The sequence below is a fragment of the Podarcis filfolensis genome, assembly GCF_964270895.1.
Source record: "Podarcis filfolensis genome assembly, chromosome: 6".
Classification (NCBI taxonomy): Eukaryota; Metazoa; Chordata; class Lepidosauria; order Squamata; family Lacertidae; genus Podarcis; species Podarcis filfolensis.
Window position 1 is genome coordinate 773,909 of NC_139609.1, and position 15,506 is coordinate 789,414.

At 48.3% G+C, this 15,506-nt stretch overlaps 1 protein-coding gene across 4 annotated transcripts in view; it reads left to right on the forward strand.

The window, feature by feature from the left end:
• FMO5 (flavin containing dimethylaniline monoxygenase 5) overlaps positions 1-15,506 on the forward strand; it is a 45,720-nt gene that overhangs the window by 2,649 nt on the left and 27,565 nt on the right. For 3 of the 4 annotated variants that reach the window (XM_083621415.1, XM_083621413.1, XM_083621414.1), the window contains exons 2-3: positions 13,136-13,306; positions 14,291-14,479. In XM_083621415.1, coding sequence (XP_083477541.1) covers positions 13,172-13,306; positions 14,291-14,479 — 324 coding nt within the window. In that variant the 5' untranslated portion in view covers positions 13,136-13,171. Of the gene's footprint in view, positions 1-67; positions 145-13,135; positions 13,307-14,290; positions 14,480-15,506 lie in introns of those variants that run through there. The other variant, XM_083621412.1, reaches the window with a different exon arrangement.

The window sequence follows — 15,506 nt, forward strand, 5'->3', positions numbered from 1 at the left end:
AGCTGGGAGGGACTGTTGCTCAATGACACCCTTTAAAAGCTCTCTTCTCTCCACCCTGAAGAAGAATTTCAGAGTGGAAGAGGTGGACTAGGCAGCACGGTGAATCCTTGGGCTATTGCCTCATCACATCTGCAGTCTTCACAGGTCTGTTGTATATCTTTCAGTCTGCAAATCTTAAGTTGTTGTCAGGTATACCAGTTACAGTTGTTTAGAGCAGGTGAATGGCATATTTCTAGTCATCAGAAGGTATCAGGGTCTTTGTAAAGGGCAGACTTGAAGGATAAAATGGCATATGAAATGTTGAAAGGGATCTGGACGAGTTTAACAGAGCACACCTGCTGGTTTCACTGGAGTAAAAGCACAGGAACTTATGAAGAAGCAAGAACAACTAAAATAGCTTACTTTCAAAAATGAATGTGAGGAATGGAGAAGACCAAATCACTAAGGAATTAGTGTCAGGATATCCTCTTTAATAAGTTTCCTAAGTGTAATATCCCATTATGAAATCACTGGTTTTTTATTGAAAGGAATAACTGAGTATTGCTTTTACCCAGGCATAGGCAAACTCAGCCCTCAGATGTTTTGGGACTACAATTCCCATAATCACTGGCCACTGGTCCTGTTAGCCAGGGATGATCGGAGTTGTAGTCCCAAAACATCTTGGAGGGACGAGTCTGCCTGTGCCTGCTTTTACCTATATTACAATTTCTAGAGGAGTGCATAGAATGTTCTACAATCCTCATACTAATATTGTGAGGTAGGTTATTAAAATTTTGCTAATAAAAAAGGGAGGATGAGAAAGTATAGTTTCTTCCCCGTCACTTAGTGGCAGAGGTGGTTTGTAAACCCACTGGATCCATCCCTCTTAGTTGTAGAGAGTCTCTCTCTAGACTGTTCCATGATTTGCTTCTCTTGCAAGAAAATATGGCCTGGACGTTAACCAAACCATCTGCATAGAGACAAGGCATGCAAAGGTCTGGCTGGAATCCATACTGCAGAATGGATAATACAGCCTGTCAGCTGTATAACAGCTTGTCAAAGCCATGGCGGTTGAGCTCACAGTGGAGGGTGAGATTTGAGCTGGGGCTTCTGGCTCATAGTTGAAGAAGCTCCCTTGTTATGAATATCAGGACACAGGTGTAACTTTTCATTTACCAAAAGTGAGGTACCTTGCTTGAGGGCTCCTCTTCCAGGCAGCACCTGAGGTGATGCATGGAGGCTGGCATTAATAAAAAAAAGAACATGTCTGAAGGCCCACTTGCTATAACTTTACATGTTTATGGACCTAGTCAGTTCTGAGACCTGGTGAATTATGGCAAAAAGCCATAGTCTGACAGAGGCATCATTTATGCTAATCATAGAATCAGAATTGTGGTCAGAAGGGACCCCAAGGGTCATCTAGTCCAACCCCCGGCAATGCAGGAATCTCAGCTGAAGCATCCCTGACAGATGGTCATCCAACCTCTGCTTAAAAACCTCCTAGGCATGGGTGGTGGAAAGGGGAAAGTTGCCACCCAGAACTGTTAACAAGGGTCGCCATAAACGCCCAGAGCTATGAGAAAAGGTCCTCCTGCTTCTTCACTTCTAGACCTACTTTCCAGAATATGGAGTAACATTGTGGGACATTTATTGGATCTGGGAGAACAGGGTAAAATCCACGGCTTGGCCCTCAAGTGAGGCCTTTGGCCAGTCATTGTCTCTCAGCCTCACCTACCTCACAGGGTCATTGTGAGGATAACATGGGAAATGGGAAACCAGGAGGGCCACCTTGAGCACTTTGGAGGAAAGGTGGGGTATAAGGGGAAAGGAGTCATAGAATCATAGAATTGTAATGTGGGAGGGGATCCCAAGCAGCTCAGCTGGTCCAACCCTCTGTGATGCAGGCATCTCAACTACAGCATCCCTGACAGATGGCCATCCAACCTCTGCATAAAAACCTCTAAGGAAGGAGAGCCCACAACCTCTCAAGGGAGACTGTCCCACTGCCAAACAGCTCTTACTGTCAAAAAGTTTTTCCAGATGTTTAGTTGGAATCTCCTTGCTTGTCAGTTGAAGTCATTGCCTTGAGTCCTACCCTCCAGAGCAGGAGAAAACAAGCTTGCTCCCCCTTCCATGTGACAGCCCTTAAGATATTTGAAAATGACTGCTGTGATGGCTTTAGGGGTTGCTTGTGCGTAAGTTGCTGCCGCTCTGGGCTAGGTTGGCTGGTTAAACCATTTCTCGCTGAACAGCCATCCATTCCGTGGCAGTTCAGTCGCTGGCATAATCCGTCAGTGGGCGTTTCTTAAACCTTTTCCAACATAAAAGTTGTTTGACGCCCAGTCTCCTCCTACTCTCCCTGCGCGGAAGTCTTCTGCGCAGGGAGGGCGTGGGTAGCGGAGGACCTGTGCTCTCCCCGCTGGTGTCCAGTGAAGAGTCCCGGAGCCTGCTCTCTGCTTCCCCCATTGGCCCCCCTCTATCCCTGGTGTTGCGCTGATTTTCTTCCCCAACAGGAGACCTGCCTCTCTCCCTACTTGGCCCCTCTCCAGCATCGCTGTGGAGCCTCGCCTCCTCCTCCTCTAGTTCCGATGGCAGTTCCCTGACATCCATCTCCCCCCCAGAACCCCATCCACCCCCGGCCCGACCTTTGGATCCAACTTCGTCCCTGTCGTCGGCCGACGATGCGGGGAATCCTCGGAAGGAGCTATCGCCATCCTCAGAGGATTCAAAACCCGCTTCCCACCCGCTCTGATCTCTCCCCGCGGGGTGGGCCTCCCAGTCTGAATCCTCCCTCTCCGACGCTTCTCCTCCCTCCTCTTTGGAGTCAGGAAAACCTACAAACTCCTCCTTGTCGTCGGTGGTGCCAAATTGCTCCTCCCAGAATCTCGCTGGTGGTTTTGGTTTGTGTGGGAACCGACTGTGGAACTCTTCCACTAGATACCCGTCATTGATTACCTCCGTGGGAACCCACGTGTCTTCGGACTGGGGTTCTCCCTCCCAAGCGACCAAGTACTCTACCTTGTGCCCCCGCCACCTGGAATCAAGTATTTCCGTGGCTTGGTTGTGGTGTTCCCTCTCCTCTACTTGCGGGTGTGTGGTGACTTCTCCCTCCCGTCCCGCGAATTCCCGCCCCTCCCTGTACGGAGAGAGTAGGGACCTATGGAACACCAGGTGTAACTTCATGCTGTCAGGCAGCTTGAGCCTAAATGCCACGGGGTTCACCTGCTGTGTTACCTCAAAAGGTCCCAGCCGCCTCGGCTGCAACTTCTTGCACCCTCCCTTAAAGGGTAACCCTCGGGTTGACAACCACACCCGGTCCCCCACCCGTATGGTCTCCCCTTCCTGACGGTGCTTGTCTGCCTGCCTCTTGTAAATTTCTTTGGCCCTCTCCAAATTCATCTGGAGTTGCTGGTGCAAGGCCTCCATTTCTTCCACAAACTGCTCTGCTGCAGGTACGCTCCACCCTTCCTCCCCCCTCCCCGGGAAGGCCCTGGGGTGACACCCATAATTGGCCATGAACGGGCTCATTCCCATGGACACGTGTTCAGCGTTATTGTATGCAAATTCAGCCAGCGCTAGTTTCTCTACCCAATCGTTCTGTCTCTCGCTGACGTAGCAGCGTAGGTATTGCTGGAGTATACTGTTCGCTCATTCCGCTTGCCCGTTGGTTTCCGGGTGTCTCGCCGTCGAGAACCCCACCTCGACCTGCAGCAAGCTCATGAGCTTCCTCCAGAACCTTGAAGTAAATTGTTTCCCGCGATCTGAGATGACCCTCGAAGGAGCCCCATGCAACCTGAAGATGTGATCTACAAACAATCTGGCAGTTTCCTCTGCCGTCACCGCATGTGAACAAGCTATGAAATGGCACATTTTTGTCAGTAGATCGACTACTACCATGACTGCTGTCTTCCCTCTTGATTTGGGCAGATCAGTCATAAAATCTATGGACACCACCTCCCAGGGTCTTCCCGGCATGGGTAAGGGTTCCAGTAACCCTGCAGGGGCCGCCCTCTCCCCCTTTGCCCTCTGGCAGCGATCGCACCCCCGTATGTACTCCCGTACATCTTCCCTTACCCTTGGCCACCAGAACTGCTTGGTGACAAGCAGCATGGTCTTGTGCTGACCAAAGTGCCCTGCTGTTGGGTTGTTGTGGAGTTGTTTGAGTACCCTTCCTCTCAAGGTCTCCTCCGGTACGTACAGCACTCCCTTATAGTACAGTACCCCTTCCTTTTCTTCAAACTCTCCATGGTTTTCCCTTCCTTCCCGTAGTTCCCTGATTTTAGTTTGGGCGAACTCGTCGTCCCTGATGAGATCGGCGAGTTCTCGTTTCCCAACCAACACTCCCCCACACACCCATTTGTCCTCGGGGAACACGTGTCGGGCTTCCGGCGGTCCCTCTCCTTCCATGTACTCCGGCTTCCGGGAGAGAGCATCGGCTCTAACATTCTCCTCTCCCGGCACATACCGGATCTCGAAGGAAAACTTGGAGAACTCTTGTGCCCATCGAATCTGTCTCTGGTTGAGTACTCGCGCAGTCCTCCAGTACTCCAAGTTCTTGTGATCCGTGCAAACCTGGATCTTGTGCCGCACCCCTATTAACAGATGTCTCCATCGGCGAAACGCTGCATAGATAGCTAGCAGTTCGCGGTCATACACCGTGTAGTTCTGCTCCGACTTGTTCAGCTTCCTCGAGAAAAAGGTGCACGGCCTCCAGTCTTGCTGGGTTCCTGGCTGCAAAAGTACAGCTCCTATGGCCCGGTCTGACGCGTCGGTCTCTAGCCTCACGGGCTTCTCCAGATCCACGTGCAGGAGCTGCTCTTCTGACGCGAACGCTTTCTTCAGGCTTTCAAAGGATTGCTGGGCCCCTTCCGTCCAGACGAACTTCTTTTTGCTACTGAGACAGTCTGTGATGGGTGCTGTTAAATGGGCGAAGTTCTTGATGAACTTCCTGTAGAAGTTGCTGAACCCTAGGAACCTCTGCACGTCCTTCCGGGTCTTGGGGGCCTTCCATTCCAGTACCGCCTGCACCTTGCTGGGGTCAATAGCTAGGCCCTTGTCTGACAACTTGTACCCCAGAAACTCGACCTCCCTTGTGTGAAATTGGCATTTTTCCAGCTTGACCCACAACTGGTGCTTCTGCAGTCTCTTTAGCACTTCCCTGACGTCTTTGACATGTTGCTGTTAGGATATTTCCGTTCCACCTTAAAAGGGAGCAGGATGTTTGTGTCACAGCCTGCGCATTTCCTGTTCACAGGATGTTTATGTTTTCTGTTGCTTTCGTTTCTCTCTTGGTGTCGAAGACACTGAAGCAGGCAGTCATGTTTTTTTGTTCTGATCAACGCTGAATAAAACTTGTAAATTAATGCTCTCCTGAGTGCGACTTTTGCTGTGCATTATCTGCTGACAGAGTGTGCATGAGCTCAGGAATGTCGGAAACTATTTTCTGGAGCTCATGTCGCTAATTGCTTATACTGCGTGTCTACGGGAGATCGGTGGACGTCCGGAGTCGATGTGGAGGCAGTGATGGCCTTTGTCTCCCTGGCAGTATCCCAACAACAGGTTATGGGCCCAGATTCACGGCACTTACAGGAGAGTAAGACTGCGACAGACTGCTGAGGTATGTGTGGGAAAGCAAAAGCAAAAGAGTCTTTGATGTCCGGCTGGCCTAATTGGCCTGGGAGCCGAGCCAAGCAGGCTTCGTGATTAATGGGTGCCGAGATAAGGAGTCTCTGAAGTGAAAAAGACTCACGGCTCAAGTAAAGAGCTGGAATGGAGTTTTTCCAAGCCTCTGAAGCTGCTGAGTGCCCAAAGTTAAACAGGCACAACTATGAGACCTGGGCAAAATGGTGTGAGAGTTTGCTGCGTCAGTTTGGAGTGTGGCATACTGTGTCTGAAGCCCCTCCAGTTCCTCTGACAGATAGATGGAAGGCCCAACAGTCGAGGGCCGTAGACGTAATAGTCTTGTCCGTCTCTCTGGAGGAAATTGCTACGCTAGCTGGCAACACGACTGCACGTCAGATGTGGAATGCTTTGAAAGTAGCTCATCTGCCAGTCATCCCAGCCCAGAGTTTGACTGCATCGGAGGTCCTGGCTGTTTTCCAGAATGCGAGTAAATGCAGGGATGCTGAGGGCACCGGTTGCAAGCTGCAGGGGGAGCTGACTGTGATGTCATCCCAGGCAGCATTCCAGCCTCCAGGGGGAGCCAAGGAGTCGGCAGCTGAGAGCTCTGTTTCCCATGGGAGCCAAGGTCAACTTTGCAGAGGCCGGAAGGCCAGAAGTAAACAGAGACAGATGCCTGCAGATGGCCCGAAGCAGAAGGGGGGTGAAAGGCCCACGCCAGTGGAAAACAAGGTTTTGTTTGCTGGCACAGCTTCACCAAAGGCTAAAGGCAAGTTTGATGGCCAGGAGCAGGGGGGCAAGCAGCAAAAGCCCACGCCGGTGGAAAACAAGGTTCTGCTTGCCAGAAAAGCTGCTCCAAAGGCCAAGGCCAGGTTTGTTATGGACTCTGGTGCCAGCCGCCATTTATCAAAAGATAAGCACCATTTATCAAAAGATAAGCATCTCCTTCACACCTCAAGACGGAGAGATCCACCTGGCTGATGGAAGGGCATTGCAAATTGCAGGAGTAGGGACTGTGAAACTTGCAAGTCTGCACACTACCATCAGAGATGTACTTTTTGTTCCAGGTGCTGTGGACAATTTGCTTAGTGTCCCACAGCTGACTGGGCGTGGTTTTGAGATTTCCTTCAAGAGGAGCGTCTGTGTCATCAGGAAAGGCAAAGAGGACATTTTGCATGCAAAGTTTATGGATGGCTTATTCTGTATAACTTATGATGACAATGCTATTATGTCTAATGTTGATTCTTGTTGTGTTGCACAAACTAACAAGGTTCTTCATGCAGGATGTATTCATGATCAACATCGAAGATTTTGTCACATGTCTTGGCACGCGCTGGCCAAGATGCCTGAGTTGGTTGAAGGTTTGAACATCAAACCCTGTAAGTTTCACATGAAATGTGTATCTTGTGCAGAGAACAAGGTGAAGGTTGCTCCAAAAGGCAAGGAGTCTAGCAGGCAGGCTTCCAAACCCTACCAGCTAGTTCACGCAGACCTGGTTGGTCCACTTGCGCCCTCTTTGGGTGGAGCAAGGTACTTCATGGTTCTAATTGATTCTTTTTCTAGGTACATTCATGTGTTTATGCTTGAGCAGAAATCGCAAGCGTTTCCTAGGTTCAAGGCATTCTGTGCTTGGTTGGAGAATGTTCACAGTAAACGTATCGGCTGTTTGTTTACTGATCGGGGCGGGGAGTTCACTTCTCAGCAGTTTGAAGCTTTCCTGACTGAGAAGGGAATCCAGCATGACTTGTCAACGCCTAGATCGCCATGGATGAATGGACTTGCGGAGCGAGCAAATCAGACTTTGCTTCAAGGCCTGAAAACCTTGTTGCATGATGCCAACCTCCCTGAGAAGTTTTGGGGGGAAGCTCTGTCGACGTTTGTTTATTCCTATAATCGCAGACTGTCATCACCTATTGGTTGTACTCCCTACGAGAAGATGTTTGGTAAGAAACCAAACGTCAAGCACATGAGAATCTTTGGTTCTGACATGTGGGTACACACCCCACAGAGCAACAAGCTTGGGAAGCGTGGGGCACATGGTTTGTTCATGGGGTACGAAAAAGGTGCATACAGAGTATGGATGACTAACTCTAAGTCCATTAAGTTCACAAAGAGTGTTGAGTACAATCCTAAGTGGGGGGAAAATGTGGGAATTTTCCAGAGTTATCCAGAGGAGGATGAAGGTGATGTGAAAAAGGCAGATAATGTTGAGAAAGCTGAGGAAGCTGAGGATGATGATGATGATGATGATGATGATGATGATCAGAGTTCGGATTCCAGTTCAGTGGGCGGCGCTGCTGCTGTTGTCAGTGACAGTGATGACACAGCAGACTACAAGAGCGCAAAGGCCTCATTCAGACCATCTGATGCGTCTGACAATGAACTGGAAGAACCACTGTTCACCATTGGTCACTTTTCTCCTAAGAAGGAGGAGATGAGTCCAGAAGACTTGCGTCTGGTTCGCAGGTCTGAAAGGGCGACCAAAGGCAGACCTCCAAAGAGATTTGCTGATGAGTTTGCTAAGACAGCAACTGCTGTTCTTAGTAGCTCAGAGAAGGTGTGGGAACCTTCAAGCTTCAAAGAGGTTCAGGAGTTAACCTCTAAAGATGCTGAGCCTTGGCTTAATGCCATGAAGGCTGAAGTTGATTCCTTGAACAGGAACCAAATTTGGGAGCTGGTACCGGTAGTTCCAGGAATGAGACTGGTTGGCAGCAAATGGGTCTTCAAGGCCAAGACAGACCAGAATGGCAAGGTTGTCAGGCACAAAGCCAGATTGGTTGCCAGAGGTTTTTCACAGGTACCAGGACAGGATTACCACGAGACCTACTCGCCCACCGTCAAATATGAGAGCATTCGGCTGATGCTCAAAATCACTGCAGAGGAGAAACTGCATGTTTCCCATCACGACATTAATACAGCTTTTTTGTACGGGATTTTGGGGGAGGAGCTGCACATGCTTCCACCTGATGGAATGCAGATACAGAAGGGAATGGTCTGTAAACTGCGGAAATCCTTATATGGTCTCAAGCAGAGTGCCAGGTGTTGGAACACAAAACTCACTGAGACGTTGCTTTCTCTAGGTTTTCACCAGGGCAAAACTGATCCGTGTGTGTTTGTCAAGGAGGAGGGACAAAACAAACTGTATTGTTTATGTTTTGTTGATGATCTTCTGATGTTTTGGAAGAATCAGGCTTTGTACCAAAGCACCCTAGCTCAGCTGAAGGAGCACTTTGACATGAAGGATCTTGGTGAGGTATCCAACTATCTTTCTCTGCAGGTGGAGAGGGACCAAGCAGGTAATTTTCTGGTACACCAAACACAGAAAATTGCTGATGTATTAACCAGGTTGAATTTGGTTGATGCAAACCCAGCAGACACACCGATGGTGACAGGTTACCAGGTAGATAGTACTGCTGAAGCGTTTTCTGACACTACGCTGTACAGATGCATTCTAGGCAAGTTGAATTTCATTGCTAGATGTTCAAGACCTGACATAGCTGTAAGCACTAACCTGCTTAGCAGACATGCTAATAATCCTACTGTTCAGGATTGGAAAGCTCTGAAGCGCATAGCCCGCTATTTGAAAGGGACTATGCACTACAGGCTGAGGTTCACCAGTCAGAAGACTGGAGGTCTTGAAATCTTTGCAGATGCAAGTTTTGGAAGTGACACCACGGATGGTACAAGCACTTCTGGAGTATGCTACATGTACAACCACTGTTTGTTTGACTTGCTGTGCAAAAAGCAGACGACAGTTAGCCTAAGTTCCTGTGAAGCAGAACTCAATGCTCTGTCATTTTCACTCATGGATTGTGAATGGTTGATGCAACTGTTTAAGGACATCGGAGTTTCTGTGAAATGTCCTATACAAGTGTATCAAGACAATAGATCCTGTTTGGCTTTGCTGAACTCAGAGAGTTGCAAGCAAAGAACCAAGTACTTGCAGATTAAGCTACATCGTGCAAGAGAGTGTATTCAGAAAGGACTCATTCAGGTGTCCTACATGGCAGGAAATGAAATTCCTGCTGATCTGTTGTCTAAGGTTGTTAACAGAGAACAACTTAAGGTTTACGTACAAAGGTTGCAATTGGGTTGAACCACAGGTACTACAGGTTACACGGAAAGGGGGAGGATGTTAGGATATTTCCGTTCCACCTTAAAAGGGAGCAGGATGTTTGTGTCACAGCCTGCGCATTTCCTGTTCACAGGATGTTTATGTTTTCTGTTGCTTTCGTTTCTCTCTTGGTGTCGAAGACACTGAAGCAGGCAGTCATGTTTTTTTGTTCTGATCAACGCTGAATAAAACTTGTAAATTAATGCTCTCCTGAGTGCGACTTTTGCTGTGCATTATCTGCTGACAGAGTGTGCATGAGCTCAGGAATGTCGGAAACTATTTTCTGGAGCTCATGTCGCTAATTGCTTATACTGCGTGTCTACGGGAGATCGGTGGACGTCCGGAGTCGATGTGGAGGCAGTGATGGCCTTTGTCTCCCTGGCAGTATCCCAACAGTTGCTTCTCATTGTCAGAAAAAATTTCCTGACGTCTTTCAAGGCGGCATTTTGCGTTGCCATTAGGGGCCTGATCCATTCCCGCGCCCCATCCTCCAGATGCCCCACAATGTAGGCCACCCTCTCCCCATCATCCGCAAAGTCATCATGCTGCAGTTCCAAAGCGTACTCTATTTCCGTTCGGAACGCGTTGTAGTCCTGGGGCTTACCCCCAAACTTGTGCACCAGCCCCGGTACCTTCCTTGCGATGGGGGTGGGTCTGACCTTGGCATCCTGAGCCCTCCGTTCTTCCAGCCTCGCCGTCAGCAGAGCCACATGCTGTTCTAAATCTCGGTTCCTCTCCACCAGATTCTGCACTCCAGCTGCTCGCTCCGTGGCGCCGGCCCCTCTGGTTTGACTCATTATGCTCCCCTGCCTGTCGCTGCGCACAAGCAACTTCAATGACTGACGGATTGCTGTGATGGCTTTAGGGGTTGCCGCCGCTCTGGGCTAGGTTGGCTGGTTAAACCATTTCTCGCTGGACAGCCATCCACTCCGTGGCTGTTCAGTCGTTGGCAGAATCCGTCAGTGGGCGTTTCTTAAACCTTTTCCAACATAAAAGTTGTTTGACGCCCAGTCTCCTCCTACTCTCCCTGCGCGGAAGTCTTCTGCGCAGGGAGGGCGTGGGTAGCGGAGGACCTGTGCTCTCCCCGCTGGTGTCCAGTGAAGAGTCCCGGAGCCTGCTCTCTGCTTCCCCCATTGGCCCCCCTCTATCCCTGGTGTTGCGCTGATTTTCTTCCCCAACAGGAGACCTGCCTCTCTCCCTGCTTGGCCCCTCTCCAGCATCGCTGTGGAGCCTCGCCTCCTCCTCCTCTAGTTCCGATGGCAGTTCCCTGACAACTATCATATCTCCTGTCAGTCTCTATCATCTTGGTTGCCCCCCTCTGCACATGTTTCAGCTTGTCACCATCCTTCTTAGATTGTGGTGCCCAGAATTGGACAGAGTATTCCAGGTGTGGTCTGACCAAGGCAGAATCGAGTGGTACTATTACTTCCCTTGATCTGGATACTAGACATCTGTTGATGCAGCCTAGAATAGTGTTAGCCTTTTTTGCTGCTTCATCACACTGTGGACTCATGTGAAGCTTGTGGTCCACCCTAAACCCTTTTCACATGAACTGCTAGTAAGCCAGGTGTCTCCCATGTTGTATTTGTGCATCTGGTTCTTTCTGCCTAAGTGTAGAACCTGACATTTCTCCCTATTGACATTCATTTTGTTGGCTTGCACCCAGTTCTCCAATCTGTTAAGGTCATTTTGAATTCCGATTCTGTCTTCTGCAGCATTAGCTACTCCTCCCAGTTTGGTGTCATCTGCAGATTTGAGGAGCATTCCCTCAATTCCTTCATCCAAGTCACTTATAAAGACATTGAACAACAATGAGCCCTGTGACACCCCACTTGTCACTTTTTCCCAGGATGATGAGGAATCTTTAATGAGTACTAACAATTTCCCTCTTAAACACACGTTTTACCTTTTGAAACATGGTAAAAATATGGCTGCTGAAAGACCTTTCTGATGGGGAAAGTCAACAAGAGAAAATGACATCAATGACTACCTTTGGTATCTTGCCTGCAGGGGGATTTTGTGGCTTCCTGGTGCAGAAATTGTTGCTGGTTTGAACTAGAAGAGAAATAAAGTAAAGCTTATCTTCACTGAGGGAGGAGTCCAGAGATCATGGATGTATTTATTTTGTGGACGTGCTGGTCAGACCTGCCTGGTTGAAATAATTATCTCTCGAAGTGCTATGGGGAAAGTTCAGAGATCCAGCTGATAAGTCAGCTAGTGCCTGAAATGGATATTCATCACTGTTTAGTGCTGTCGGCATACTTTGCCTGTCATGAAAGAAGGAACGTGTTGGGCAACAACAAATGGGATTAAATCGGTCATAGTGTTGTTGAAAGAACATGACATATGCACACACCAGCTAAGACCAGGATGGAGAGGGTACTTCTGATCCCTCCCCATGAGATGCTCAGGGAGACTGGCATGCACAGCCCCCTACAATTCCCCTGGCATGGTTACTGGCAAACCTGAGCTACACTTGGTGGGTCGTGTGGTGGTGGGGAGGCCAAGGGGCTCCCTCCCATAGGAACCACTTTCAGCTTGCTGTGCATGGCTTTCTTTCACAATCCTGGGCAGAAGCCCCTATTGAAAAGCCTCTCAAGCCTTGCAGGCATCCTGATATCCCTTTCATCTACGGTGAACCTCTTACGATATTGGTGCCCATTTCCATGACCCCACTGGCCCTTCTGCTATAGGAAGGAGGCCCCCTGCTTCACCAGTAAGCCTTGATGCCCCACCGTCATGTTCATCAAACAACATTCGTAGGCAAATAATTCCTCCACACACACAAAAAAAGCACCATGCATTTCCCCAAGGTGGATTCTTCCTAAGGCTTTCCCACAGTGACTGAAGCACAAATGTTCTCCTGTTGGCCAAGGCACAACTGAGCCTCCAGGCTGCCAGGAACTGCACACAGATCAGCCGTGAAAGCATGAACACAAGGAACGGAGTCAGCACTAAAAAGTGGATATGAGTGTTGTATTTAAGATTCTTTACTGTGTTTACCATTTGCTCAACTCTCCACTGCACTCCTGCTGCTGGTGTTTGAAGTTGTGCACACATGACATCAGCCACAATCCATCCGTATTCTGCAGCTTCCTGAGAAAAACCTACATTTGACTCATTTACCTTCACACCAGTGCAATTTCCTCATAGACACACTTTGCAAACAATTTTGACTAATACAATTCATTTTGTATGCTATTTTTTAAAATTTTAATATATGGCTTTTAATGTACACTTTCCCCTAATATATGCAATTTTGTTCCTCTTTTGGGTTGAAACCAATTTCAAAGGAAAGGTGCAGATCTGGTCAGGTATCATTTTGGGAATTGCAAAACAAGTTCAGGGAGATATTTGTGTCTGGATTATTGAAGGTGCAAGAGTGTGACCTTTATGGAAATAAGTATCTCTTTCTCCTCCTAGCCTAGCCCTAACATTCCTGAAATTGGGAAACCAGCCATGGCAAAGAAGAGAGTTGCAATTATAGGAGGTGGCTCCAGTGGACTTTGTAGCATCAAATGCTGTTTAGATGAGGGTCTAGATCCTACATGCTTTGAGAGCAGTGAAGACATTGGGGGGCTCTGGAGGTTCAAGGTAAGCCAGATCATTTCATAAATGTTAATGTTTTTCTTGCTGATTCTGTCAGTGGGGATTTGTAACAACAACTGTTAAAAACCTAGGAGCAGGAAAGGAGCAGAAACTGTGATGGGAAAATGGAAGCTTTAACCTGCTAAAAGAAGTTCTTGGTCACAGGAAGGAAAGATTGACCATGCTCAGCCTAACTGAATGCAGGGCCAGCGAGTTGGATGCCTGTCTAAGGAGGCAGCTCCTCCAATATCCAGTTTTTCTGGATCTGCCTTTGCTGCTGCTCCCAAGCTCAAACGAAGCACTAAATACTGGCAGGTCGCGTGTGACGTGATGTGTGGGCTGTTTCTTATTGTGCATCAGTAGATCACAAAGATAGAACACCTGAGTTTGCCACGCACCTTTTCTGCAGTTTGACTTGCACAATATAATTTTTGAGGATGAGCTAATTCATGGTATTCCAATTCATGGTTTCTCTGAAAGTAGTGCCTCATATATATCTGTCTCTGCCCTTGCAGTACTTTTCAAACAGTTTTAACATGTGTATTGCAACTCTCCAGTGTTTTCTTCCACAAAAGAAATTGATCCTGTTAAGGCCTAGCCTAGATTTCCCAGTGATTGGAGAAGCAAGTGCCTCAAACAATATTATAATTGCCTTTGTTACTTGCCTTTCAAAGAAAACATCCCTAAGTGACATACAGTGGTACCTCTGGATGCAAACAGGATCCGTTCTGGAGCCCCACTCGCATTCTGAAGCGAACACAACCTGCGTCTGCGCGTGTGCGGGTTGCGATTCACTGCTTCTGTGAATGTGCGTGACGTCATTTTGAGCATCTGCGCATGCGCCGAAACCCGGAAGTAACGCGTCCTGTTACTTCCGGGTCGCCGCAGAGCACAACCCAAAAACCCTCAACCTGAAGCAACTTTAACCCGAGGTATGACTGTATACGAAATGAGCACAACCTCACCCTCTTAAAATTATGCTTCCTGCAGGAGAATCCTGAGGAGGGACGGGCCAGCATCTATAGATCTGTCATCATCAACACTTCCAAGGAGATGATGTGCTTCAGCGACTTCCCCATCCCAGACGACTTCCCCAACTACATGCACAACTCCAAGATTATGGATTATTTCCGAATGTACGCCAAGCACTTTGATCTTCTGAAATATATCCGTTTCAGGGTAAGAAGAGTAGGACAGAGCAGCTGTGTTCTGGGATGTTTCTAGGTTTGGAAGAGCAAATTCTGGGCAGAAGAGTTCTTGACAATATACTATGCAATATACTATGAGTAGTTGGTCCAAGTGGCCTCTCTCATGTTCTCTCTTGCCATAAGCAGAGCATTCAGTCAACAGGGAGGACATTGAAGAAAAACAAAAATGATGCCAAAAACAAAAAGAGATTGGGGATTAAATCCTGCTGTCTTGTCTACCCGATGCAGAATTATACTCTGTCCTCCTGCTCATCAGCTGACAGCACCAGCTGTGGTTTGGGGGAAGTGGCCTCACAGGGTCACATTGGACCTCCTGGCAGCCTGAGATTGGCCTGTGGCTGCAGGTTCCCCATCCTTCTTTTAGGTGGAAGGAAGTTGAGAGTGTGTTTCTTCAGCTCTTTTCAGCCTTTCCTGATCAATCTGTGTTCGCTTTTTTGTAGACCACGTTTTCTTTTTCTTTTTTCTTTGTCACACAGAATTTTTTAAGGATGAAAAGCTTGCAATCTTTATTTGTGGGAGAGAAGGGGGACACCAAAACTCTTGTCTTCTTCCATCTCTAGCAACCATTGAAGATGGGGTGGAGCCAGTGGAGAGCAGAAGGCAGGAGACAACCTGTCTAGGGAGAAGGGTCACAAGGGTTTAGTGAAACAAGAGGCTATAGAAGGTGTGAGTGGATCCCTCATGCAGTTATTCACTCGGTTACATGCCTTCCTGTCAACCGTGCACCTCTGCAGACTCCAAGAGGACAGCATAAAAACTGCTTTGCTAAACAGTTGATAAACAGGACTAATTGATGCCAGCTTACACAGAGCTAAGCTAAAACACAGGACTCGTCTGTAACGTCGCAAAAATGGCATGGTTTTTTCACTTGCAATCATTTTGTTTGAATGAACCATACAAAGTTCTGACTGAGTGGCTCAGCAAGATGCTTAGCAAACACATTCTTGCCAACTGCTGTGAGGTGTAACCTCTCTCTTGCCAGAAGTCCTTACTCAAGA